The sequence below is a fragment of the Sminthopsis crassicaudata genome, chromosome 3 (genome assembly GCF_048593235.1).
Source record: "Sminthopsis crassicaudata isolate SCR6 chromosome 3, ASM4859323v1, whole genome shotgun sequence".
In the NCBI taxonomy this organism is placed as follows: Eukaryota; Metazoa; Chordata; class Mammalia; order Dasyuromorphia; family Dasyuridae; genus Sminthopsis; species Sminthopsis crassicaudata.
The window spans coordinates 646,233,696-646,258,871 of NC_133619.1; the positions used below are offsets into that span (position 1 = coordinate 646,233,696).

General features: G+C 40.5%; 1 protein-coding gene across 1 annotated transcript; it reads left to right on the plus strand.

Moving 5' to 3' along the window:
- Window positions 1–688: 688 nt before the first annotated feature.
- LOC141564990 (uncharacterized) lies at window positions 689–23,912 on the plus strand. The gene is made up of 5 exons (XM_074307916.1): window positions 689–888; window positions 11,937–12,087; window positions 14,447–14,573; window positions 15,527–15,595; window positions 20,432–23,912. The coding sequence occupies exons 2-5, from the start codon at window positions 12,055–12,057 to the stop codon at window positions 22,771–22,773; spliced, it is 2,571 nt and encodes an 856-aa protein (XP_074164017.1). The 5' UTR covers window positions 689–888; window positions 11,937–12,054; the 3' UTR covers window positions 22,774–23,912.
- The last annotated feature ends 1,264 nt before the right edge of the window (window positions 23,913–25,176 follow it).

Below are 25,176 nucleotides of genomic sequence, written 5' to 3' on the forward strand. Positions count from 1 at the left end.
TAATACACTTTGCTTTCCATCTAGAGATCTCTTCAGCTTTTTTTATTAAAGGGTGATCCTTCACCATTTCTGAACCACACACTTAGAAAAATCACTTGATCTTTCTGACCATTTGACCCTTTGGACATACTGCCTTCAGAGTAGAATGGAGTTATATTCTGATCCAATTATTCCGAATGTTTTTTCCTACAGCTCCTACTCACATCACCTCAATGTTTCATTTTTCGTGATCTCCCTGAAGAGGCTTAAACATCCCTATTATTATGATGGAAGAACAAGTCTCTTTAAGAGAGCCCTCATTCTAATTTAGATTGGGAGAAAATCCAATCCAATCTGGGTTAACAGTTGAAGGATCCCCAATGTTCCCAAAGTCGAGTAGCAGTCAGCACCTCTAACATGGGACCCACTACTTTCTGTTTGGCTGGGGCCAGGCTTATTCCAGCCACCCTTTCAGCTCCACAGAGGAAGGAGTCAGCCCCAAAGTTAGGAATGAGAGTGGGAAAAGGAGGCGGCCTGGGGGGAGGAGGAGATCTCTGGGCAGAATGGTGGGTGGTGATCCAGGCCGAATATGAGCCCTTGGGGTGGAGTTTGGAAGCCTGGGCGGAGTCCAGGGCAGACGTTGGGCCTCTCCCGTGGAGAAGACATTTCACGTGATGGGGGCGGGGTTGGGGAAGGGGTTTGGGGCGGGGAAGCAGCTCCGGGCCTGACTTCCTGCTCTTGGTAGTCATAGTAGGAGACCGCTCATTTTGGGAACTCTCAGGGGCTGGCTAAGGTGGGAACTCTTGGGCTCGGGAGAAATCTCCTTCCGAGAGCTGGCTGGAAACTGGGACTGCTGGACTTGAGATCTCTCTGCCTCCTGCAAGGCAGCTCTGTAGGGGCAGGTCCCAGGTAGGTCCGTCCACCTCCCGGCATCTCTACTCACCCACCTCCCTACTCACCTCTGAGCTGTTGCTAGTTGCCTTTGTCTTTGCTAATGGGGGATCATCTCTTCACCTGCCCCAGGAACGTGCTTCTCTGCCAGACTCGGCTATCGGACAAGCCCGCCCTACGCAGATTCCCCCCCCCCCCCTATTCCTTCTTTTCTCACCCCAGAACTTCCCAAACGTCAGACGTTACCGTCCCCGGATTTATCACCGATTCACTTTTTCCCAATCTCAGACCTTGCCCACAAGGACCCGGGACTCCCGCCTTGTTCCTGGATCCCGGTTAGAAACGTGGTGCTTCTGTCTTCCGACTTGGGCCCCGAATAGATTCAAGAGTTCTGCCTGCCCTGAGGACCCACTCTGGACGTGGGCCCCAAAACTCCTGCCTGGCTCTGCCTGGCTCCCCCCATCCCCCAGACCATGGCTCCTTCTTGGCTCACTTTAGAGTCACCAAAGTCTAATCTCTATCAGAGGGTCCCAGGCACGCTCCCCAGCTCCTAGGAAGACTCAGGGCACAGTCACCGCTGCTTTCCCGCGATCCGAGTCCCCCCAAGCCTTCTGCCCCTCCAGTGTCCCTGATCTCCTTACCCTGAGGTGGGTCAATATTTCTCTCTCCCACATCTTACCTGGGCTCTCCTTTCCTCCTGCTTCCCTGCCCCCTCTTTTTTTTTTTTTTTTTTTTTTTTTTAATTTTTTTATTATATATATATATATATATTTTATAATATTATCCCTTGTATTCATTTTTCCAAATTACCCCCCCTCCCTTATTCCCTCCCCCCGACGACAGGCAATACCATACATTTTACATGTGTTACAATATATTCTAAGTACAATACATGTGTGTGAATATCATTTTCTTGTTGCACAATAAACATTAGAATCCGAAGGTACATGCAACCTGGCCTGCCCCCTCTTTTAAAGCCCTCACTATCCCCACCCTTAGGGGACCAGATCCCAGGCTTCCCCAGCTTCCCTGGCGCCTCCATCCAGAGCCATCGTTCCCTCCCCAAAGTTTATTTCATATTCACAAGGCTTCTACATCCTTCCCCATGCATACATTGTTTCCTCCTAAATTCAGAGAGGAATGTTACCTTGTTACCAGCTCCTCCCCTCCCCTCCCCCACTTCTCAGTTGTACTTTTTCCTTTTGCCTAATTTTTGTAATTGTTTCCTTTTACCCTCTCCTGCCTGGACATACACATTTTAATCCCAAACTTTGAGATTTTATACTGATAACATTTTCTCATACCTAAGAAAATAATTGGCCTTAATGAGCACATTGTAATTAGTCCTTAATGATTTCCTTTTTTTCTGGATCTTTTCTATTACATTTTCCATTGAGTCCTGGCCTTTTTGTTACAAATACAATTTGTCATATGTCTATTTCCCCCCTCATTCCACATTGCAGATTTCTGGGTAAATTATGCAGGATGCAAGTCCAGGTGTTTTGTTCTTTGAAATTTAATGTAACCAAAGCCATGGTCTTAGAGTAGAAGCTGCTGGTTTTGTGAAATCCTGACTATTTTAGTAGTGTCCAAGTCTCTCTTATTTTCTGCTTGGATTGCAGTGTTTACTTCTTAATCTGGGAATTGTGAAGTTTTGCTAGGATATTCTTGTAAGGTTTTCTCCTGTGATCTCTTCAGTTGCTGAACAGTTGATTTTTTTTCTTCGCCCCTTTACCTGCTTGTTCTAGAACTTCAAGGCAGTTTTCTTTCATGATTTCTTGAAGTATTGTAGCCAGATTGTTTTTTAAATAATAACTTTTAGGTAATCCACCAATTCTTTTATTGTCTCTCCTTGATCTGTTCTCCAGCTTTTCTAATGAGATGTTTCAGATTCTCTTCTGTGTTTTCTAGTTTAATTATCTTTTGGTATCATATAATGTCACTCGAGTCCTCTTCTTCAATTCTATTTTTCAAGAATTTTTTATTACCTCTTACAAATTGATGAACTTGTTTTTCATAATTTCTTGTATTGCTTTCATTTCCCCTCCTTACATTTCCTTGATCTCTTATTTGATTTTTGAATTCCTTTTTATGTTCTTTCAGGAACTCCTTTTGGGCTTGTCGAGTACTTTTGAAGTTACCCTTTGGGATAGGAATGGCTTGTTTTTTAACCTCACTATGTTTTGGATATTAACTGTGATCTTCTTTTATACCAAAGTAGCTATTTTGAGGTTCTTTTTCCTTTGATTATTCATCCTAAATTTTCATTTGGTTTTATTTTATTTTTAGCAACTTACAACAATGATCATTTGCTTTCTGGGTAATGCTGCCTTAACCCTCAGCTCCTCCTTATTGTTATGTTCTGAATTCTGTCCAAGAACTCAACCTCAATATCAGTTTTCACCTAAGGCACATGTAGGGTTCCTCAACTGCTGTCCTGGAAATGTTTTTCCTCCCTAAAGTACTGCACTTTCCCAACAAGTGCTTATTCTGCCTTGTCCACAGCCACTGCCCAGCACAATGTCTGGTCAGCACTGCTAGCACTTTTATTTGTGTAAAAACCTTTTTAATTGAATGTAATCAAAATTATCCATTTTGTGGTATTCACACACATGTATTGTACCTACACTATATTGTAAAACATGTAAAATGTATGGGATTGCCTGTCATCGGGGGGAGGGAGTAGAGGGATGGGGGGATAATTTGGAAAAATGAAGACAAGGGATAATTTTATAAAAAAAAATATATATAATACAAAATTATTAAGTAAAAAAAAAATTATCCATTTTGTATGTGTTAATATTCTCTAGTTCTTCTTTGGCCACAAATGCCTTTGTTCTTCCCAGATCTGAGAGGCAGACTATCCCATATTCTCCTAATTTGTTTATAGTATCATGAACTATATCTGAATCAAAAACTCATTCTGACTTTATCTAGGTATAGAGTGTTAGATCTTGGTCAGTGTCTAGTTTCTGCAATGTGTAAAAAGCAATACAGCATTAAAGAATTTCTTAATAGGAGCTAATCTGAGAAATGATATCTAGTGTAACTTCTAACCAGATGAGAATTTCGTCTACAAAGTCTCTGAAAGCTGCTCCTGCAGCCTTTTCTTGAAGTTGTGCAGTGAAGGGGACCCTCCACCTGTCAAGGGAACCTCTTCCTTGTTGGGATAGGTCTAGACTTAGAAAGGTCTTCTTGTTATCAAGCATAAATAGGCCCTCCTTGTTCCTAATGCTGTCTGCTTTTAGAAATTTGTCCTTATACTTCCTTCCTTGGTCCCTCAAATTCCAGTGCAGTTACTGAGAAAAGAAGCAAGAGAGATAATCTGTATATACTTACTATGTGGCAGGCACTCTGCTAAGTATATAAATATTTTCTCATTGAACCCCACAACATACCTGTGACTTTGGTCTTATCATTTTCCCTATTAATAATTGGGGAAACGGAGGCACACATCTATGACATAATGTGTCCTGGGACACACAGCTAGTAAGAGTATGAGGATGGATTTGAAATCAACCTTTCTTGAGTCTAGTCTCAGTATTCTTAGTACTTCAAGACCAAGTGTCTCTAATTTCTAATAATGGAATTTTAAATTTAATTTAATTTGAAATAAATATGGACTAAAGGGGGAATCACTGCAATTTCCAGGTGTTTGCTATTACAAAGAACCACTTTAAATATCCAATCCATACAACTGATTGTCTTTCCATCTTATATTTACTCACCATTGTCTTTCTCAACCTTGATTTTGCCCTGTCACTTGATCTTCTCTTGCCACTCTCCCCATCCCATCCAGCTAAAAGTTCCTCCCCCATCCCATCTCCTAGTTTCCTCACCTCTGTATATTTAAAAGGCTTCTATATCCTTCTGAATGTATACATTGTTTCCTGGTAAATTCAGAGAGTAAAGTTACAATATTACCAGCTCTCCAACCTCCTCCCCACCTGCTTTCTCAGTATTAGTTCTTCCTCTTGCCCAATTTTTATAATTGTTCCCTTTCACCTTTTCCTACCCTTTTACCGACAGTTATATTGATAACATTTTCACATTTATAAGTAAATACGTGGTCTTAACGAAAATTAGTCTTTAATGTTTTTTCTTTTTTCTGGATCTTTTATATTAAATTTTCCATTGAGTTCTGCTCTTTTTGTTACAAATACTTGAAAGCTTTTCAGTTTATCAAAAGTCCATTTTGCCCCCTTCATTCCAGTTATATTCAACTTTCTGGGTAAATTATTCTGGATGCAACTGCAGTTTTTTTGTTCTATGAGATTTTTTTTCCCCCCTGAGGCTGGGGTTAAGTGACTTGCCCAGGTTCACACAGCCAGGAAGTGCCAAGTGTCTGAGACCAGATTTGAACTCAGGTCCTCCCGAATTCAGGGCTGGTGTTCTATCCACTGTGCCACCTAACTGCCCCCTCTATGAGATTTAATGTAACCAAACCTATGGTCTTTTAGAGTAGAAACTGCTCAGTTTTGTGAAATCTTGACTATTTCTACAGTATTTTATTGTCTTATTTTCTGGTTAGATTGTAATATTTTCTCCTTAATCTGGGAATTTTTAAACCTTTCTAGGATATTCTTATAAGTTTTCCTCTGATCTCTTTCAGTTGTTGAACAGTCCATTTTTTTCTTTCCCTTTTTACCTGCTTGTTCTAGAGCTTCAGAGCCATTTTCTTAATTTCTTGAAATTTTGTATCCAGATTCTTTTAAAAATTATAGCTTTTAGGTAATCACACAATTCTTATATTGTCTCTCCTTTTTCTGTTCTCCAGTTTTTCTTTTTTCTTTTATTGTTTTTATTTTATAATTATAACATTTTTTTTGACAGTACAAATGCATGGGTAATTTTTTACAACATTATCCCTTGCACTCACTTGTGTTCCGATTTTCCCCTTCTTTCCTTCATCCTTTCCCCTACATGGCAGGCAGTCTTATACATGTTGAACATGTTGTAATATATCCTAGATACAATATATGAGTGCAGAACTGAATTTTGTTTTTTATTATTAATTAATTTAATTAATTTTTGCAAAAATTTTATGCATAGGTAATTTTCTAGCATTGACAATTGCAAAACCTTTTGTTTCACCTTTTCCTCTCCTTCCCCCCCCCTTTCCTCCAGATGTCATGTTGACCAGTACATGTTAAATATATTAAAGTATAAGTTAAATACAATATATGTATACATGTCCAAACAGTTATTTTGCTGTACAAAAAGAATCGGACTTTGCAACAGTGTACAATTAGCCTGTGAAAGAAATCAAAAATGTAGGCAGACAAAAACAGAGGGATTGGGAATTCTATGTTGTGGTTCATAGTCAACTCCCAGAATTCTTTCACTGGGTGTAGCTGGTTCACCTCATTACTGCTCTATTGGAACTAGTTTGGTTCATCTCATTGTTGAAAAGCGCCTCATCCATCAGAAATTGATCATCATATAGTATTATTGTTGAAGTATATAATGATCTCCTGGTTCTGCTCATTCACTCAGCAGCAGTTCATGTAAGTCTCTCCAGGCCTTTCTGAAATCATCCTGTTGATCATTTCTTACAGAATAATAATATTCATATACCACAATTTATTCAGCCATTCTCCAATTGATGGGCATTACTCAGTTTCCAGTTTCTGGCCACTACAAAGAGGACTGCCACAAACCTTCTTACACATATAGGTCCCTTTCCATTCTTTAAAGTCTATTTGGGATATAAGCTCAGTAGTAATATTGCTGGATCAAAGGGTATGCACAGTATGAGAATTCTTTGAGCATAGTTGCAAATTGCTCTCCAGAATAGCTGGATGTATTCACAATTCCACCCACAATGTATCAGTGTCCCAATTTTCTCACATCCCCTACAACATTCTGCATTATCTTTCCCTGTTATTCTAGCCAATCTGACAAGTAAGTAGTGGTATCTCAGAGTTGCATTAATTTACATTTCTCTGATAAACAATGACTTGGATCATCTTTTCATATGGCTACAAATAGTTTCAATTTCTTCATCTGATAATGGTCTGTTCATATGGTTTGATCATTTATCAATTAGAGAATGGTTTGATTTCTTATAAATTCGAGTCCATTCTCTATATATTTTGGAAATGAGGTCTTTATCAGAACCTTAATTGTAAAATTGTTTTCCCAGTTTATGACTTCCCTTCTAATCTTGTCTGCATTAGTTTTGTTTGTACAAAACCTTTTTAATTTGATATAATCAAATTTTTCGATTTTGTGATCCATAATGACCTCTAATTCTTCTTTGGTTATAAATTCCTTCCTATTCCACAGGTCTGAGAGGTAAACTATCCTATGCTCTTCTAATTTATTCATAATCTTATTCTTTAGGCCTAGGTCATGAACCCATTTTGACCTGATCTTGGTGCATGGTGTTAAGTATGAGTCAATGTCAAGTTTCTGCCCCATTAATTTCCAATTTTCCCAGCAATTTTTGTCAAACAGTGAGTTCTTATCCTAAAAGCTGGAGTCTTTGGGTTCTTCACACACTACATTATTGAAGGTATTATCTGCTTTTTCCTTTGAACCTAACTTATTCCACTGATCACCTAGTCTATTTCTTAGCCAATTCATATGGTTTTATTAACCTCTGCTTCATAATATAATTTTAGATCTGCTTCAGCTAGGCGACCTCCATTTGATTTTTTGTTTTTGTTTTTGTTTTTAATTAATTACCTTGAAATTCTTGACCTTTTGTTTTTCCATATGAACTTTGTTGTTATTTTTTCTAGGTCATTAAAATAGTTTTTTGGGAGTCTGATTGGTATAGCACTAAATAAATAGATTAGGTATTATTGTGATCTGTATTATATTTGCTTGCCCAATCCAAGAGCATTTAATATTTTTCCAATTGGTTAGATCTGACTTTATTTGTGTGGAAAGTGTTTTGTAGTTTTGCTCATCTACCTTCTGATTTTCTCCCCAAGTTCCTTCTGGTTGATTTTCTTATAAAAGCTGTTTTAGTTTTATGAAGAGAAAGTGGGACTTTCTTTTATTTCTAATTTTCTCTCCTATATTAGGTAACTTAGGTCAAAAATCAATCCAGAATTTTTTTTACTGGTAATATTTTTTATTTTTGTAAATACATACAAAGATCGTTTTCAACATTCACCATTGACAAACCCTGTATTCCAAAGTTTTCTCCCTCTAAATCACAGCATTAATAGCTAACCTTCATCTAATATCACTTATTGTCCAAGTGATACACAAATAATATTTCTTCTTTACAACAACCATGGCAAGTAGGAGGTACTATTAGTATTCTAAGTGTATGGAAAAGTAACAGAAGAAAACAGAGGGACAGTGACTTGCCTAGTGTCACCAAGGTGAAAAATGTCTGAGTGGTTTTCAACTCAAGTCTTCCTGACTCTGGGCAGTATGCTCTGTCCATTGTCCCTCTTGAGTGGTGGGAAATAACTTAGTACCATAATGGAAGCTTGAAATAAGGGAGATAAGTGGATCAGAGACTTTTCAGCTAAAGTTCTAGCCAGTCATCTGGGAGTGGAATGAATGGAAGTTTAGGTGGGCTGAAGGAGTGGGATTCAGGCCACGTCAGTGGTCAGTTACTGCCTGTTGATCCCATTTCCTTTTCCCACTCAATTTTTGTCTAAAGATAAGGAGGGGTAGGAACAATGAGGAGTATCAAAGGATATCATTGAGAAAATTAGAATTTTCATAATAAAATGTACATGAGGTGATAGACGATTAATACAGAGGAGGGCAGCACAATGCATTGGAAAGTAGAACCCGATATTCTGTAAAAGAAACACCCTTGACAAAAGATTCACATGGCCTGCAAGTGAAAAGATCAAAGTTCTGTAATACCTTTTGGAGATTGGCCCCTAAACTTTACTGTATTTCTTCTAACCCAATGCCAGTCAGTAGATCTATAAACTCGAAAGTCTTATGACCCATATATGTAACATGAAATTTCCCAATGGATTTTTGTTACTGTGAAGATCTAGAGGGGCTAGCTAGGTGGTGCAGTGGACAGAGGACCAGCCCCGAAGTAGGAGGACCTCAGTTTAAATCTGGTCTCCTACACTTAACATTTCTTAGCTGTGTGACCTCAGGCAAGTCATTTAACCACAATTGCCTCAGGGCACAAAAAGATCTATAAAGAAAAGATGATGCCCATATGGTGGTAAATATGTCAACAGTGATGATCTAGAAATACAATGAAAGGTTAAGGAGACATAAATAGTTTCAGGGGCTAGAGCTCATGGAATGCTGACCATAAAGCCTGACCCCACCCCATCCCCATTCCCACAAGCTGGCTTGGGATTTCTGGGCAAGATTCTGTGTGGTCCCCACAGTTTTCCTTCCCCTATTCCTGCAGGTGAGGCTGAATTTTAACTTCCCTCCAATTCTGAGATGAGAAGAGTTGAGCAAACAGAGACTTGAGCTATATTAATCTTGCTAACAATCCTCATAACTGAGGTGTTTCAGGAATATTTTTTTGGTCGCAGTTTTAAAATAATTCACAGAAGAAACGTGTCAGACATTCTACACAGAGACATAGGCCAAGACAAAATGACATGAAAGAGGACTGGCCCATCTTTGTCAAAAGCTACCCTATAGCACTTCTGCCTTCTCTGGCATCCCAGGTGAGAGACCCCAAATATTGGGGGGCTCAGACTGGTGTCACAAAGTATCTCAACAGAATTTACAGCCTTGACCCCATCTCCTAGCCCAGGGGAAAGCTTTATTGCAATAGTAACACCATTACAAAGCTGGCTGAAACTCCAAGGAAATTCTACAGAGAAACAGAAGCAAGGAGATAAAATGATCCAACTTTCAAACATGGATAGCCTATTTTATAGCCTAGGGGAAGGGCTACGGAGTAGTCTCTGGTACTGGTTTTTGCTGACCAGATCATTAGTCAGCAGTGAATTGAAGGGTGGTCCCTGGGTTTTGATTATCACAAACCACTTCAGTGAGCAAACAACTGAGGAGTGGGTCTGAATTTTGGTTTCTACTAACAAGATTATCAGTCAACAGTGAACTGGGAAATAGTCCAGGTTCCTTCATTCTTTCTTTACTCAGTTTCCATGAGGTGAAAATTCTTGAGGAAATATGTTTTACATTATTGCACCTATAAAACCTTTGTAACTTGGTTATCATCTTAAGGTGAAAGGAAGTAAAAAGGGGAGGGAGAGAATATGAAACGGAAAAAAATGTTAAAAATTGTATTTACATATAATTGGGAAATAAAGTACTATTTGATATAAAAATGAGGTCAGTAAATCTTATTTGGATTATATTTTGTCTTTGTTGACATAAGGTAATTCATGTCATTTATAGCACTGAATAGATATTAATATCACAGGTTAAGATGATCAGTAAAGAGAAATAAGACTTTAGAGATATTTAAAATGTAAACTACATGATACTTTTATGTTCTCTGATATCTAATCTATGGCAAAATTATGAATATCTAAAAGGGATCCATTTAATGCCACACTTCATGTCACTAGTTGATATATGATTTTATTTCTTAAAATCTTTCATCTGTAGTATTAAAAAGTACAGAAATACATGCTATGTAAGATATCAGAAGGAAATATTTTATGTTTTTGTGTGATTGAGGTTGATAACCTCAATCTCCTCTGTTCCAAATGTCTTTTTCACATACCAAACTAGTTCTCTAATTTGAGATGTCTTATGATTACCCTTTAAGACTGAACTCATTTTCTTGTCTTTGTCTCTTCCTTCTTCCTGATAAGGGCCCCACTACCCTCTCCTTCCCTCAGGCTCACAACCCAGATGTCCTCCATGTATTGTATTTCTTATTCCCACTTACTTCATGTCAACCCTGCGACATCTCTGCCATCCATCTTTTCTGTTTCAACCTTCTTTGTGTAGATCTTTATCACCTCACCCTTGGAGTGTCCTCCTCATCTGTCAGAAAAATTTCCTTCCAGGTCTGGCTACTTAACGAATTCTTGGCTCCTACTTATTTGTCAGGTTCCCAAACACTTCACAAATATCTAATGTTGCCGTCTTCCTCAAACTTATCATAGAGTTATATTTGCCCAAAGGCAGGCTTTCCCCATAGTAACCCAGAAGTCCCACTTTCAGCCCCCGTCCTGGACCCGGATGTCCTAACTCTGCCTCCAGCTCCTGTTTTCTGTGTGGCTTCAGACATGATTTCTTAGGAGGTTCCACAGGTTCTGCCTTTCTGCCTCCAGGAGCTCTCCTTGGTTGCAAGAACTGAAGCTGTTTCCTGTGCCAACTTCTCTGGACCCGCACATCTTGGGCTCCTTCCCCGGCATGTGGCTCACTGTTTGCATATTCCCTTTCAGGATTCTAAGCCTACAATCTACCCAAGAGTCTTGGGAACCTCCCCCCATCTTCTGCTTAATTTCAGGACTCAGCCATCCTGTTTTTCCTGGTTCAACTACCCACCTAAATCACTTCTGGACACTTAAATTTCTTCTTTTTTACCCAGGCTTCCCAGCTCCCTGCCCCTTCCCCCGACATGGTGGTCCTGGTCGCTGAATCCCAAACTAAATTGCTTCCCAGAGAGCCCTTACCTCCTTATTTTATCTGTCAGTCAGTTTATTGTCTAGGTAATATGTCTGTTGGGGAGAAGAGATGCTGGGAGGACCAAGTATTACAGGCAAGGATATTTCTGACTCAGGAGACATTGAGATTCTACACACTCTCATCCCATCTGGGGCCTTAAATCCCTCCTCCCTCTTGGGTCTGTAGGAAGGTGGGGGAGAGGAAGGGACTCTTAAGAGTAGGAGTAAGAGAAGGTAAGCTCATCTTCAAGTTTACACCATTCCACCCCAGTTTTCTTATTCCCTGTCCCTTCTATATAAACTCCTGACTGCCCCATGGCCAATAGTCCTGGGGACTTTTCCCTCCCAGACTTGTTGTTTTTGACTGGGTAAAAGAAAAGATTCTTGGCTTCATTTCTTTCATTTCTTCCCCAACTTTAATCACTCAATGGGTGTTGCCTCTCTGTTGGTTGGGGTCTGTGCCCTAGGGCAGGGCTAGGGGCTTAGTAACTTCCATGGAACCTCATCCTATGTAATTTCCTGTAGGCTAGCCCCCTGTCCAGGAAAAGAAGGGAAGGACATCTGTTCATTTATACTCATCCCCTCCCAACAGCCTGCAGAGGACCAAGGCCTGGCCCAAGCAGGGAGCCTGGAGCCAGAGGAAATGTCCCCTAAGAGCTGCAGACCCCCACCCCAGGTGAGTGTATTCTGCCCACACATAAGGGCAATATCAGCCCAAGAAGTCTTTTTCATAGATCTGGAGGATGGTCTATAAGGCTGGTCATCTCTCTTATCATTGGATCCTTACTTTACAAAAAGAGTTAAGAAAATGAATGCAGTAATAACAACACTGCCCTCCTCTCTGCTGTGTTTTGGACTGATTCACTGTCCCTTTGGCAGGACAGGACAGGAATGAACTAACTCCCTTCTCTTAGTTGCTACCCTGACAAGTTTGTTCAAATTTTCCCTCAATATAGGTCACTGAAAAGGATGACCACTTCACTCATTAGTGTCTGTCCTGTGGGTACACACACACACACACACACCCCTTCTAGCCACTCTGTGTCCTGTGACCAAGTTTCCTCCTGTAGTCACCAAGTTTCCTCAAACCCTTGACCCTAAGTATTGTCTGGAGCAGAACCCTGGAAGCTTCCCTAGCTCTTGCCCTTTCCCTGGTTGGGAGCTGACCAGAAATTATCCCCCTGCTGCCTCAGACCATACAGACCTTCCCAAATTTCTCTGAATCCCTTCTCTTTACCATTTTTGTGGTTATTCTTGTAATTTTTTTTTTTTTTTTGGGGCAAAGAATTTGGAGTCAAATGCCTTTACCAGGGTTACACCGCTAGTAATTATTAAAGGTCTGAGGTAGGATTTGAACTCAGGTTCTCCTGACTTCAGGGCCATTGCTCTATCCATTGTCCTATCTAACGGCCTCTAGTATAATTAGTTTTTAACTTTAAATACAAAATAAGAGAAGGGAAAAAAAAATTCAGGGAACCAGCAGAACAGAAGAGTAGATTTGATAAAACAAACCTACATAATGAAGGTTACAAATGGATCAGGCATTGTCCAAAGTTTCTTTTCTTCCTGGTGGGTTTTCTTTTATTCCATTTCATTTTCTTTTATCTCTTGTTCCCTCCCACCGAGGCTACTGACTGCCAGGCCATACATACCCATCTTCCCCCAATAGACATGGAGACCAGCCAATGTTTCTTTATTGGTAATCTCAGCAGGGGTTAGCAGGAAGCAAGAGCAATGGATGTCTCTGCTTCTCTTTTTCTGCATATCTGAATCTCCCTATATCTCTGCTTCTCTCTACTTCTCTCTGCATCCTTCTTCCTTTGGGCTCCAAGCTGGTTATTTACATTTACTCTCCTCTGGGAATACCCCTTGTGTAGCCCACTCAGCACTGCTCATGTGAATCCACAGAAGGGAGACACTTGCAGCTAGTGGCTGCCTCCTCAGAAAAGATCCTCGCCTTCTCAAGGAAACACCTGTAAGACACAACCTCCTGCCTCAGAGCCCAAGCCCCTTGTACCTCCTGGGCCCACCCTACCAGCTGACATGGCATACATGGCAATTCCCAGAAGGAAAGTCCCTGACAAGACCCCTCAGCTGCAGTTAGGCACTTCTGGAATCACTCCATCACACTCAGCTCATACTTAGCCTTACTCTCCCTTTACCATTGCTTGGGTCAAAGCAACAGGCATTTAGAAAGGGAAGAGGCTCTGTGGGAATATAGAGGAGATGCAAAGGAGGAAAAATCAGTCCCTGCCCTCAAGAAGTTTCAGTTCTAACATGGAAGACAACATGTCAGCAGCTGTGTCCTCACCAGCTGTGTACAGTGTTAGGTGGGAGGCCTTTGCATGGCTGTGCTTCCAAGTGTTCTCATCCAGGATGTGACCTTTGGGTAAATCCCTTCTCTCTCCTTCAATTTGCTTTTGTAAGTTGATAACCACTGGGCGAGATCCATTAAGAAGTGTGTGATTTTGAAATTTGGAAGGCAAAATCTTACAAAAATGAATGTTGCAAACTATCTGTACTTGCATTTGGAAAAGTACACATTATTGGGAGGAAGGATAGTGTTTTCATCTGGATAAAACTTAATTTCTGACATTTGGAAAATTCACAGGATCTTTTTTTCTCTTCAGCCATCATGGAAATGTTTCAGCTCTACAATGCATAATACTAGCTAGCTTCACACAAGCACTTCATTCCATTTTCTTAACATAGCACTGTCTGATTTCATCTCCAAAAGTCCTTATCTCTCTCTGATAGAACCCATAACTTTCCCCATTGCACAGGCAGTAGTACCATTCCCTAGTAAGATATTTCTCAATTTTATTTCAGTTGAAAACATTAAATGTGTTTCTCTATATTCCACTGGTCTTTGGGGGAACTTTGATTTCAGTGCTGGTTCTGAACCCTAAAAGGCTGTCACCTTTGGGCAAATCCCTCCTCCATGCTTCAGGTCCCTTCGGTAAATTGAGGAGCATTGGATCACGTCAGTTATCAAGCTTGCTTCCACTGATATCCTCTGTGTGTTGGTGCTTTAGGAGTTGGTGACCTTCAAGGATGTGGCTGTCGACTTCAGCCCGGAGGAGTGGGGTCTGTTGGACCCAGATCAGAAAGAGCTGCACAAGGAGGTCATGCTGGAGAATGCCGAGAACTTGCTCTCCCTGGGTAAGGAGCACTTCCCTTGGAACTCTGGGAATAGCATCAACAGGGGTGTCACCATCCCCTCCTTGGGGTGCAGAGTTTCAGGCTTTTATCAGTTTTTAGAAAGGCCCAAGGGCTGCCTCTTGTCCCTAAGAAACTGGGTCCTCCTAATCTTCCATGAGTGGTCTTTACATTTTAGAATAGCAACCCTGCAGTTGTATCTGTGAACCTTCTGAAAACTGGTCCTGCCCCTTTTCACTGAACATGAGATAGGAGAAGGAACCCCTATCCTAGGGGAAACCCCTTTATGTTTGCAATGATCTTTTGGGTAAAAAAATAAATTTTTACCTCAATGCCCCTGGTGTAACTCATAAATTTCCAGCATGGCAAGTGGGCCTTTGTTCCTCCTATCTACACCCCCTAAAGGCCTGCACAGATACTGGGAGAGAAAGAGAAGGGAGGGGCTCTTTTCATACATATGCTGGGATCCAGGCCTTGTGCTAAGAGTTCCCTATATGTGCATTATTGCCCTTGGATCTCTATCAAAACCCTTTGTTTTGGCTTCCATCTTTATCCCCAATTTCAGGTCTGGAGGCTGAAGCAAACAGATGAAATTACTTGCCCAGAGTGGCACAGCCAGGATGTGTCTAAATCCAAATTTGAACTAGAGGCTTCCTGACTGCAGGCCTGGTGCTCCCTTCTCTGTGCTACCAGCTGCTTCTCATGTCTAGAAAATGGAGGTTGTGGGACGTGTCCACCCTGCTGTGAAGGAGGCAGCAAAATCAGGATCTTCTGCTTCCAGGCTGCTTCCATGGCCTCTTTTCCCCTCTGCCCCCTTTCCCTGGCAATAAGCGCCCTGAAAACCATCTTTGAGTTTTCCTTGGAACCACCCAGTGGGCCTCACACCCCAGCCCTGTTCCAGTGAGGAATAAATGACAAGTTTCAAGGCTCAAACTCACTATCTTCCTCCCTCCCAGGACTTCCAGTTCCCAGAGAAGATTTCTTTTCCCATGTGGAGAGAGGAGGCCTGAGGAACTCCTGTCCTGGTGAGTGAGTTGCAAGCTGGAGTGCAGGCTGCTATCCCAGGAGGCTTCTTCAAGTGATGGGCATGGGGGTGGAAAAACTGGCTTAAAATCCATTTTCAGACTCTTGTGGTAGTGAGAAACTGAACATCTCACTGAACCTCTGAACCTCAGTCTCTTTATCTATAATATGAAGGGGTTGGACTCCATGGCTTTTCAGTTCCCTTCCAATGAAGAATCAATGAATCTAGCGGAAGTCTTTATTGGAAATTTGGGGCCCTCCAACTATCTCCAACCAAAGAAAGAGAACTTGGGCTAATATGACTTTTCTTAGACCTTCCTTAAGCCAAAAAGCATTTATTTTTACTCTTTTGATATTTATTTAAAACTAAAAACAAAATAGAAAAATACAGAAAAGAATAATTTATTTTAAATTTTATTTATAATTTTTTTGACAATATATATGTATATATGTTCCATACCTCCCTCCCTCTACTCCCTCCCCTAGATGACAGCAATCCCATATATTTTACATGTGTTACAATATAACCTAGATACAATATATTTGTGTAAATACCATTTTCTTGTTGCACAATAAGCATTAGATTCCGAAGGTACATGTAACCTGGGCAGACAGATATTAGTGCTAACAATTTACATTCACTTCCCAGTGTTCCTTCTCTGGGTGTAGTTGTTTCTGTCCATCATTGATCAACTGGAAGTGAGTTGGATCTTCTTTATGTTGAAGATATCCACTTCCATCAGAATCCATCTTCATACAGCATTGAAGTGTACAGCAATCTTCTGGTTCTATTCATTTCACTCAGCATCAGTTGATGTAAGTCTCTCCAAGCCTCTCTGTATTCCTCCTGCCTGTCATTTCTTACAGAGCAATAATATTCCATAACCTTCATATACCATAATTTACCCAACCATTCTCCAATTGATGGGCATCCATTCATCTTCCAGTTTCTAGCCACTAGAAAAAGAGCTGCCACAAACATTTTGGCACATACAGGTCCCTTTCCCCTCCTCAGTATTGCTTTGGGATATAACCCCAATAGTAGCAATGCTGGATCAAAGGGTATGCACAGATTGATAATTTTTTGCGCATAGTTCCAAATTGCTCTCCAGAATGGCTGGATTCTTTCACAACTCCACCAGCAATGTATTCGTGTCCCAGTTTTCCCACATCCCTTCCAACATTCATCATTATTTGTTCCTGTCATCTTAGCCAATCTGACAGGTGTGTAGTGGTATCTCAGAGTTGTTTAAATTTGCATTTGTCTGGTCAGTAGTGATTTGGAACACTCTTTCATATGAATGGATACAATTTCAATTTCATCATCTGAGAATTGTCTTGAACTAGAGAATTTTTAAGTGCCGACTTCACACCTAGTAAGGATTCTAACAATTTCCAAAATATATAATTGACTCTAATTTATAAGAAATCAAGCCATTCTCCAATTGATAAATGGTCAAAGGATATGAACAGACAATTCTCAGATAATGAAATTGAAACTATTTCCACTCATATGAAAGAGTATTCCAAATCACTGTTGATCACAGAAGTGCAAATTAAGAGAACTCTGAGTTACCACTTCACGCCTGTCAGATTGGCTAAGATGACAGGAACAAATAATGATGAATGTTGGAGGGGATGTGGGAAAACTGGTACACTAATGCATTGTTGGTGGAGTTGTGAAAGACTCCAACCATTCTGGAGAGCAATCTGGAATTATGCAGAAAAAGTTATCAAACTGTGCATACCCTTTGACCCAGCAGCACTACTACTGGGCTTATATCCCAAGGAAATAGTAAAGAAGGGAAAGGGACCTGTGTGTGCCAAAATGTTTGTGGCAGCCCTTTTTGTAGTAGCTAGTAACTGAAAAATGAATGTATGCCCATTACTTTTCAATATAGTACTAGAAACACTAGCCTCATCAATAAGAGCCGAGAAAGAGACTCAAGGAATTAGAAAAGAATAATTTTTAAAAATGTTTCCTGTTCACCAGAACATAAGGGAGGATTCAAAATCTTTAATAATAAATTTCCATAAGCCATAAGTTGTTATATTCAGAACAATCCATTGCTTTTTGGTTTCCTGTAGTTTTTCATTTGTTCTCTGCTTTACACTTTTTACTTTATTCTTTCCTCCCCTTTCATCCTCTACTAACTTCCTCATGCAGGCTACAGTTAAGCACAGATAGATAGGACAAGCAACAACCTCTGAGCCAAGCTGGTCACAAGCTGGAATCAATTAGTTGGAAGACTCCCTTCCTGCATCCTTCCCTCCCTTCTTCCCGGTGCTTTCTTTCCCCTCTCTTCTTCCTTCCTTGCTGGTTTCCTTCCTTCTTTCCTTCCTTCCCTCTGTCCACCTAGGATATTGTATACCCCTGTTAGGATTACAAGGTGAGAACTCAGGTTGTCTGGACAGTGGCAAGGTGAGAACTCAGGTTGTCTGGACAGTGACAAGGTGAGAACTCAGGTTGTCAGGACAGTGACAAGGTGAGAATTCAGGTTGTCTTGACAGTTCTCTGTCTCATACCTTTGGTTTGGCATTTAAAGGGAGTTTACACCTTAGGAATTCTAAGAGGAGCAAGTTCATTGGTGGAAATATTTCCCCACTCCCCACTGAGTTCTCACCTGCCTATTCTCTGGGAGGATAAAAGAAGGGCAGCATTGGGTCTGAGAGAATCGACTCTGGGATAGAGTTTTGATGCCGGGCAGGCTGAAAGGAGACCAGTCTGATTTGAGGAAGGACAAGAGTTGAAGGAGATTCAGAGCTCCCAAGAAACCTGCACACAGAGGAAAAGATTTTCTAGATCTCCTCCCAGATAAGGATTATAATTGAGCAGAAGACAGTTCCCTCACAATTCAAGAACATTACATATCCCTATCTTTTAATGATCTTAGAAGCATCCTCCCTCCCCCTGTCTTTACCACTGAACCATCTGTGAATAGATTTCTTTCTTCCTCCCTTTCTTCCTTCCTTCCTTTCCTTTTCTTTTCTTTCTTTCTTTCTTTCTTTCTTTCTTTCTTTCTTTCTTTCTTTCTTTCTTTCTTTCTTTCTTTCTTTCTTTCTTCCTTCCTTCCTTCCTTCCTTCCTTCCTTCCTTCCTTCCTTCCTTCCTTCCTTCCTTCCTTCCTTCCTTCCTTCCTTCCTTCCTTCCTTCCTTCCTTCCTTCCTTCCTTCCTTCCTTTCTTTTCTTTTTTTTTTTCTTTTCTTTTCTTCCTTTCATTTTTTTCCTTTCTGAGGCCAGATTTGAACTTGGGTCCTCTTGGCTTTAAGGTACTCTATCCAGGGTGCCATCTAGCTGCCCTGATTCCTTTCTTAAGCAACAAAGCTCAACTCAAAATCAGTTTGATTATCATTGACTTCCCATAGACCCTTGTTAAGCCCATTTGATCTTTATGTTCTCATTGACTTAGACTGAGTGTAAATCACAGTTATTTCTGCTTTGCCCAGAATGCCTGAGGTTCTTCCCAGAGTCACTCATTCATTCCTTTTTATTTATTAAAATTTTCTTAGCCCTGGTGGGAGAGAAGATTCTTTGTCTCCATTGCTCCCTAGCTTTAACCACTGGATGGGGGCAAACTAAGTCACAGGAGACCCCCACCTTACCTTAAGCGGTCCTAAGTCTCTCCTGGCCATCTGCATCCAGAGCCATTCCCAGTAAGCCAGATCTATAACTGGCCAGGGGCCATAGATGGCTGTGTGGGGGAAAGTAAGGCCAGTGACCTTGGGCAGCCCTCCCTCACTTAAATCCAAGTCACTGACTACATTACTGACAGCTTCCCTTAGGTTAGGGATATGGGAGGGAAAGACTCCTGGTTATTCCATAATAGAATCATGAGCTCTAGGCCCTTGTTATCTTCACTATAGGATTTGTCCATAGGTGAGAGTGAGCAGGAAAGAGACAGAAATAGAAACAGATTTGGCCCCTCAGAGGGACCAGCATGCAAGCACTGGGGTGGGGTTAGGATATGTGATCAGCCCTGGATAATGTCAATCAAACAATAAACATCGATTAAGCACCTGTTCTGTTCTATGCATTGTATTGAGCCCTGGGTATACAAAGAGAAGCTTTCAAGAAGTTTTAAATCCAGCATAAAAACTTGGAGATGGTTTGAGAGTAAGCAACAGTTTATGAAACTTCTTTTTAGTTACTCCAAACATTTTTTAATTGAAATGCATCATGTTCAGCAGGCATTTGTATATAAAGAGAGAGGGAAAGGGAAGTATATGAAGGAAGGAAGAGTTAAGGTGGAGAGAATCAAAACCATAGTGACAATGATAGTACTTAACAAGCATTATGTACCTAGTGTGTGCCAAAAATTTAAAGGTATATCATTTCATGCTCACAACAACCTGGGAATTGGGTACAATTATTACCTTCACTCTGCAGGAAAACTGAGGCAAAGAAACACATTCCCAGTGGTGCAGAGCTAACTTGGGCCTGAAATGGAACTTGAAAGAAAGCATTGCAAGTAAAATGGAGAACATCTGTCTAGTGCAATGAATTGAGAAGACTCAGTTTCCAGGTTCCAAGTTCTAATCTCTGCTGCAGGGATTTAGATCAGGTTACTCAGCCATTCAGAGCTCATAGCCTGGTTTCTACATTATGAGAAACTTGATGTTGCCTTTGTCTCAGCTTTGTAGTGGGGGTCCAATGTCATTGTGTGTGGAATTCTGTGTTAATTGAATGACATTCTTGGTTTGAGCTAATAGCATTTAAAAATGATTGAATCTGTCATTTCAGTTTGAAAATTTTTACCTTGAGAAGTGAAAAGTCAATGATTTTATCATCAGCCAGCATTAGAGGGTATATTGATACACGTGTGTGTTTGATTCTTTCAGATGCTGAGACATGGTTTGATATGAAGGAGATGAGTGCAAATCTGAAAATGCTCTCATGGAAAGACCTTTTTCAATATTGTGAATACAGGGCTATTGTTGCTAAGCAGAAAAGAACCCACATTGAAGAGGAACACTGTGAATGGAATACACACACCAAAGCTTTAAGAAAGAGTTCCAGTGTTGCTAAAGCAGAAAAACAATGTTACATATATAATCAATGTGGAAAGGATTTCCAGTATTATTCCAGCTTGGCTCAGCATCAGAGAATCCACACAGGAGAGAAGCCTTATAAATGTAATGAATGTGGAAAGGCTTTCACACAGAATACCAGTCTTTGTGAACATCAGAGAATCCATACAAGAGAAAAACCTTATGAATGTAAGCAGTGTGGAAAGCGTTTCACATGCAAATTGAACCTTGCTCGACATCACAGAATCCACACTGGAGAGAAGCCTTATAAATGTAATGAATGTGGAAAGGCTTTCACACATTGCTCCAGTCTTACTGCACATCAGAGAATCCACACTGGAGAGAAGCCTTATAAATGTAATGAATGTGGAAAGGCTTTCACATACTCCTCCAGTCTTGCTAAACATCAGAGAATCCACACTGGAGAAAAGCCTTATGAATGTAATGAATGTGGAAAGGCTTTCACATACTGCTCCAGTCTTGCTAAACATCAGAGAATCCACACTGGAGAGAAGCCTTATAAATGTAATGAATGTGGAAAGGCTTTCACACACTGTTCCAGTTTTGCTAAACATCATAGAATCCACACTGGAGAGAAGCCTTATGAATGTAATGAATGTGGAAAGGCTTTCACATACTCCTCCAGTCTTGCTAATCATCAGAGAATCCACACAGGAGAGAAGCCTTATGAATGTAATGAATGTGGAAAGGCTTTCACACAGAATAGCAGTCTTTATGAACATCAGAGAATCCATACAAGAGAAAAACCTTATGAATGTAAGCAGTGTGGAAAGCGTTTCACATGCAAATTGAACCTTGCTCAACATCACAGAATCCACACTGGAGAGAAGCCTTATAAATGTAATGAATGTGGAAAGGCTTTCACCCAGCACAGCAGTCTTTGTGAACATCAGAGAATCCACACTGGAGAGAAGCCTTATAAATGTAATGAATGTGGAAAGGCTTTCACACACTGCTCCAGTCTTGCTAAACATCAGAGAATCCACACTGGAGAGAAGCCTTATGAATGTAATGAATGTGGAAAGGCTTTCACACACTCCTCCAGTCTTGCTAAACATCAGAGAATCCACACTGGAGAGAAGCCTTATGAATGTAATGAATGTGGAAAGGCTTTCACACACTGCTCCAGTCTTACTTTCCATCAGAGAATCCACACTGGAGAGAAGCTTTATGAATGTAATGAATGTGGAAAGGCTTTCTCAAATTGCTCCAGTCTTACTGTCCATCAGAGAATCCACACTGGAGAAAAACCTTATGAATGTAAGCAGTGTGGAAAGACTTTCAGATGCAAATTTAACCTTGTTGTCCATCAGAGAATCCACACTGGAGAGAAGCCTTATGAATGTAATGAATGTGGAAAGGCTTACTGCTCTCGCTCCAGTCTTACTATCCATCAGAGAATCCACACTGGAGAAAAACCTTATGAATGTAAGCAGTGTGGAAAGGCTTTCACCCAGCACAGCAGTCTTACTTTCCATCAGAGAATCCACACTGGAGAAAAACCTTATGAATGTAAGCAGTGTGGAAAGGCTTTCACCCAGCCCGGCAGTCTTACTTACCATCAGAGAATCCACACTGGAGAGAAGCCTTATGAATGTAATGAATGTGGAAAGGCTTTCTCACATTGGTCCAGTCTTACTGGCCATCAGCGAACCCATAGTGGAGAGAAGCCTTATAAATGTAATGAATGTGGAAAGGCTTATTTATCTCACTCCAGTCTTACTTTCCATCAGAGAATCCACACTGGAGAAAAACCTTATTATGAATGTAAGCAGTGTGGAAAGACTTTCAGATGCAACTTTAACCTTGTTGTCCATCAGAGAATCCACACTGGAGAGAAGCCTTATGAATGTAATGAATGTGGAAAGGCTTACTGCTCTCGCTCCAGTCTTACTATCCATCAGAGAATCCACACTGGAGAGAAGCCTTATGAATGTAAGCAGTGTGGAAAGACTTTCAGATGCAACTTTTACCTTGTTGTCCATCTCAGAATCCACACTGGAGAGAAGCCTTATAAATGTAATGAATGTGGAAAGGCTTTCACCCAGCACAGCAGTCTTACTTTCCATCAGAGAATCCACACTGCAGAGAAACCTTATAAAGGTAATGACTGTGGAAAGGCTTTCACATGACACAACAGTCTTGGTAAACATGAGAAAATCCACATTAGACAGAAATCTCATGAATGTGGAAATTTTCAGGCAAAGGCCAAATCTTGTTTAACAATACAGTCCACATTAGAGGAAAAGTTTTTGAGTGTCTGGATCTTGGTAAAGCTTTTAATAGATATTAGTCCTTGACTAGCCATGGGAGAGCCTATATTAGATGTAAACCTCATTTATATAATCCATGTGGAAAAACATTCAGACTCACTTCAGCCCTGAATTGCCTCCAGAAAATTCCTAGAAAATTGAAATCATGGGAAAAAGAATAAAGATGGAGGACAGAGCTTGTCAGTAAACAGGATTTTCTGCTTGGGAAGCAGTCTCCTATGGACTTGGCACTGGAAGGTCTTTAGCCAAAGTTCATTTCTGAGTTTACATCTGAGGATACTAAGTGGAGAGAAGACTTAAAAATGTGCTGAATCTAAGACTTGCCCTTACTTGCAAGATAAAGGTCACTATAAATCACGACATTCACAATGGAAAGAAACATACAAAATGTATTTGCAGAAAGGCTTTCACCTGTGTCTCATCTTTTCTGTAGAAATCTTATTGCAGCTGAAATGTGAATATAATGAATAAGGAAAGGCCTCTTCCTACAGCACAGATCTCATTAGACATTGCAATTCTTTATACTGTGTATAAAGGTCAGAAAAATTTGCGTTTTTCTCTGAAATCCTAAGATTGGTGTCTGAAGAAGGGTTTCCATTTTGACCTTATCAACTTGCTAATTGTATTAGGTGGATTCGAGGGGAAGTGAGACATTTTTAGTAAGCTTACCCACAGAAGAATGCCCTAGTTTAGGGCTACAGTTCCAGAAAAATTCTCCCCCTTCTACCTTGCTTAGTCTTGCACAAACCATTTTGCTACATCAGCAAGCTTTGTAATGTATACTTACGGTTCTTAAGTTGAGTGGGTTCCTATAACACATTGCCAGTCCTGATAGGAAATCTGGGATAACTGGAGTCCTATGTGTGGTGAAGTTGCTCAGTCCAGAGTGTAAAAAAATCCTCCTCCGTCGGCTGTACTTTGACTCCCTTTTCTTGATTGCACAAGTTGAGGTGATACCCTATTCTTGCAGCAATGGAATAAACTGATTTCTGATCTGACTCTGAGAAACATCTTTTTGAACTACTTTGGGTTTGTTGTCATTGTCCCAAACAGTGTGAAATATTATATAAATTATGATCTTGTATTTGACAAATGGAAAAAGTAAAACTTGGGCCTAAGATTTGGGGATAAAACTTTGAGAAGTGTTCATGTTCTAAGGACACAAAAATTTAGTATTTCTAAAAAAATATTGTTCCCTAAATTCCAAAATGAGAAGAATCTGAATAAAAATAGTGGCATGAATTATGTTTTTGAAACAAGGGGGAAAATTGCCAAATAATAAAGTTGATTATCTTAGAATAATATTGATGCCCATGCAGCCAGGCTGCCTGTGAGCTTCTAAACCAGGTTAAGATAAGAACTCCATTTATTCATCTGAGGATAAGGGCTTATACATCTTTTACCAAGGCAATAGTGTGTTCTTTCTAGAACATTAGTCTTTTCTCATGGCACTATTAGCTATGAAAGCACCCAGTTTCCTCCCTTCCTTGCAATCTCCAAGGACATGCTTTTCCCTAGATGTAAAGGGCTGAAACAATGCACTGAGGTCAGACAATGGAGCACTTGAGGCAAAATGCCAATTGGACAATACTCTTAAGAATATGCTTGGGAAATGGCCCTTCCCACTATCCTGTGCTGGCCCAATCGTTTGGTGTATACAGAGAATTATGGGAGGGACTAGGAGGTGGACTGAGACTACCCAGACTCACTCTGGGTGGGAGACAAAGAGTTTGGGGACATCCTATGCATCCATCCCCTTCATTTCTACTGCTAAACACCAATAATAAAGACTTTTGCCTATCCTAACTCTGGGTGATTCTACTGTATCCAGGGTGCTAACACCTAGACACAGAAGAGAGAGGTGGTGAATTACCATCCTAAGTTCTCACACCCATCAAACATGGGACAAGCTATGAGAAAACCTGAGGTGGTCTCCTCAATCCTTTGCCTCCTTGGAGCTGTACCTCAATATCTCCCTGTTCTGTGCTACCTTGAGAAAAAAGAAGGGATGTTTGAAGCTCATCTGAGGACAGGAAACTTTATATGTTGTTAAGAAGATTGGATTGATCCAGTTCAACAACCTATTTGCAATATCATGAGGATCAATACTGTCGTGAGAATTGGCTACTTTATGTTGTATCTTAGAGAATTGACTAATTTCCCATGTAATATTTTCAGAATGCAGCACCCTGTAGCTTATTCAATACTTCCTCAATTCATTTGGTAAAGTTGAATATACACATTGTTCCAAGTGAAACAAGT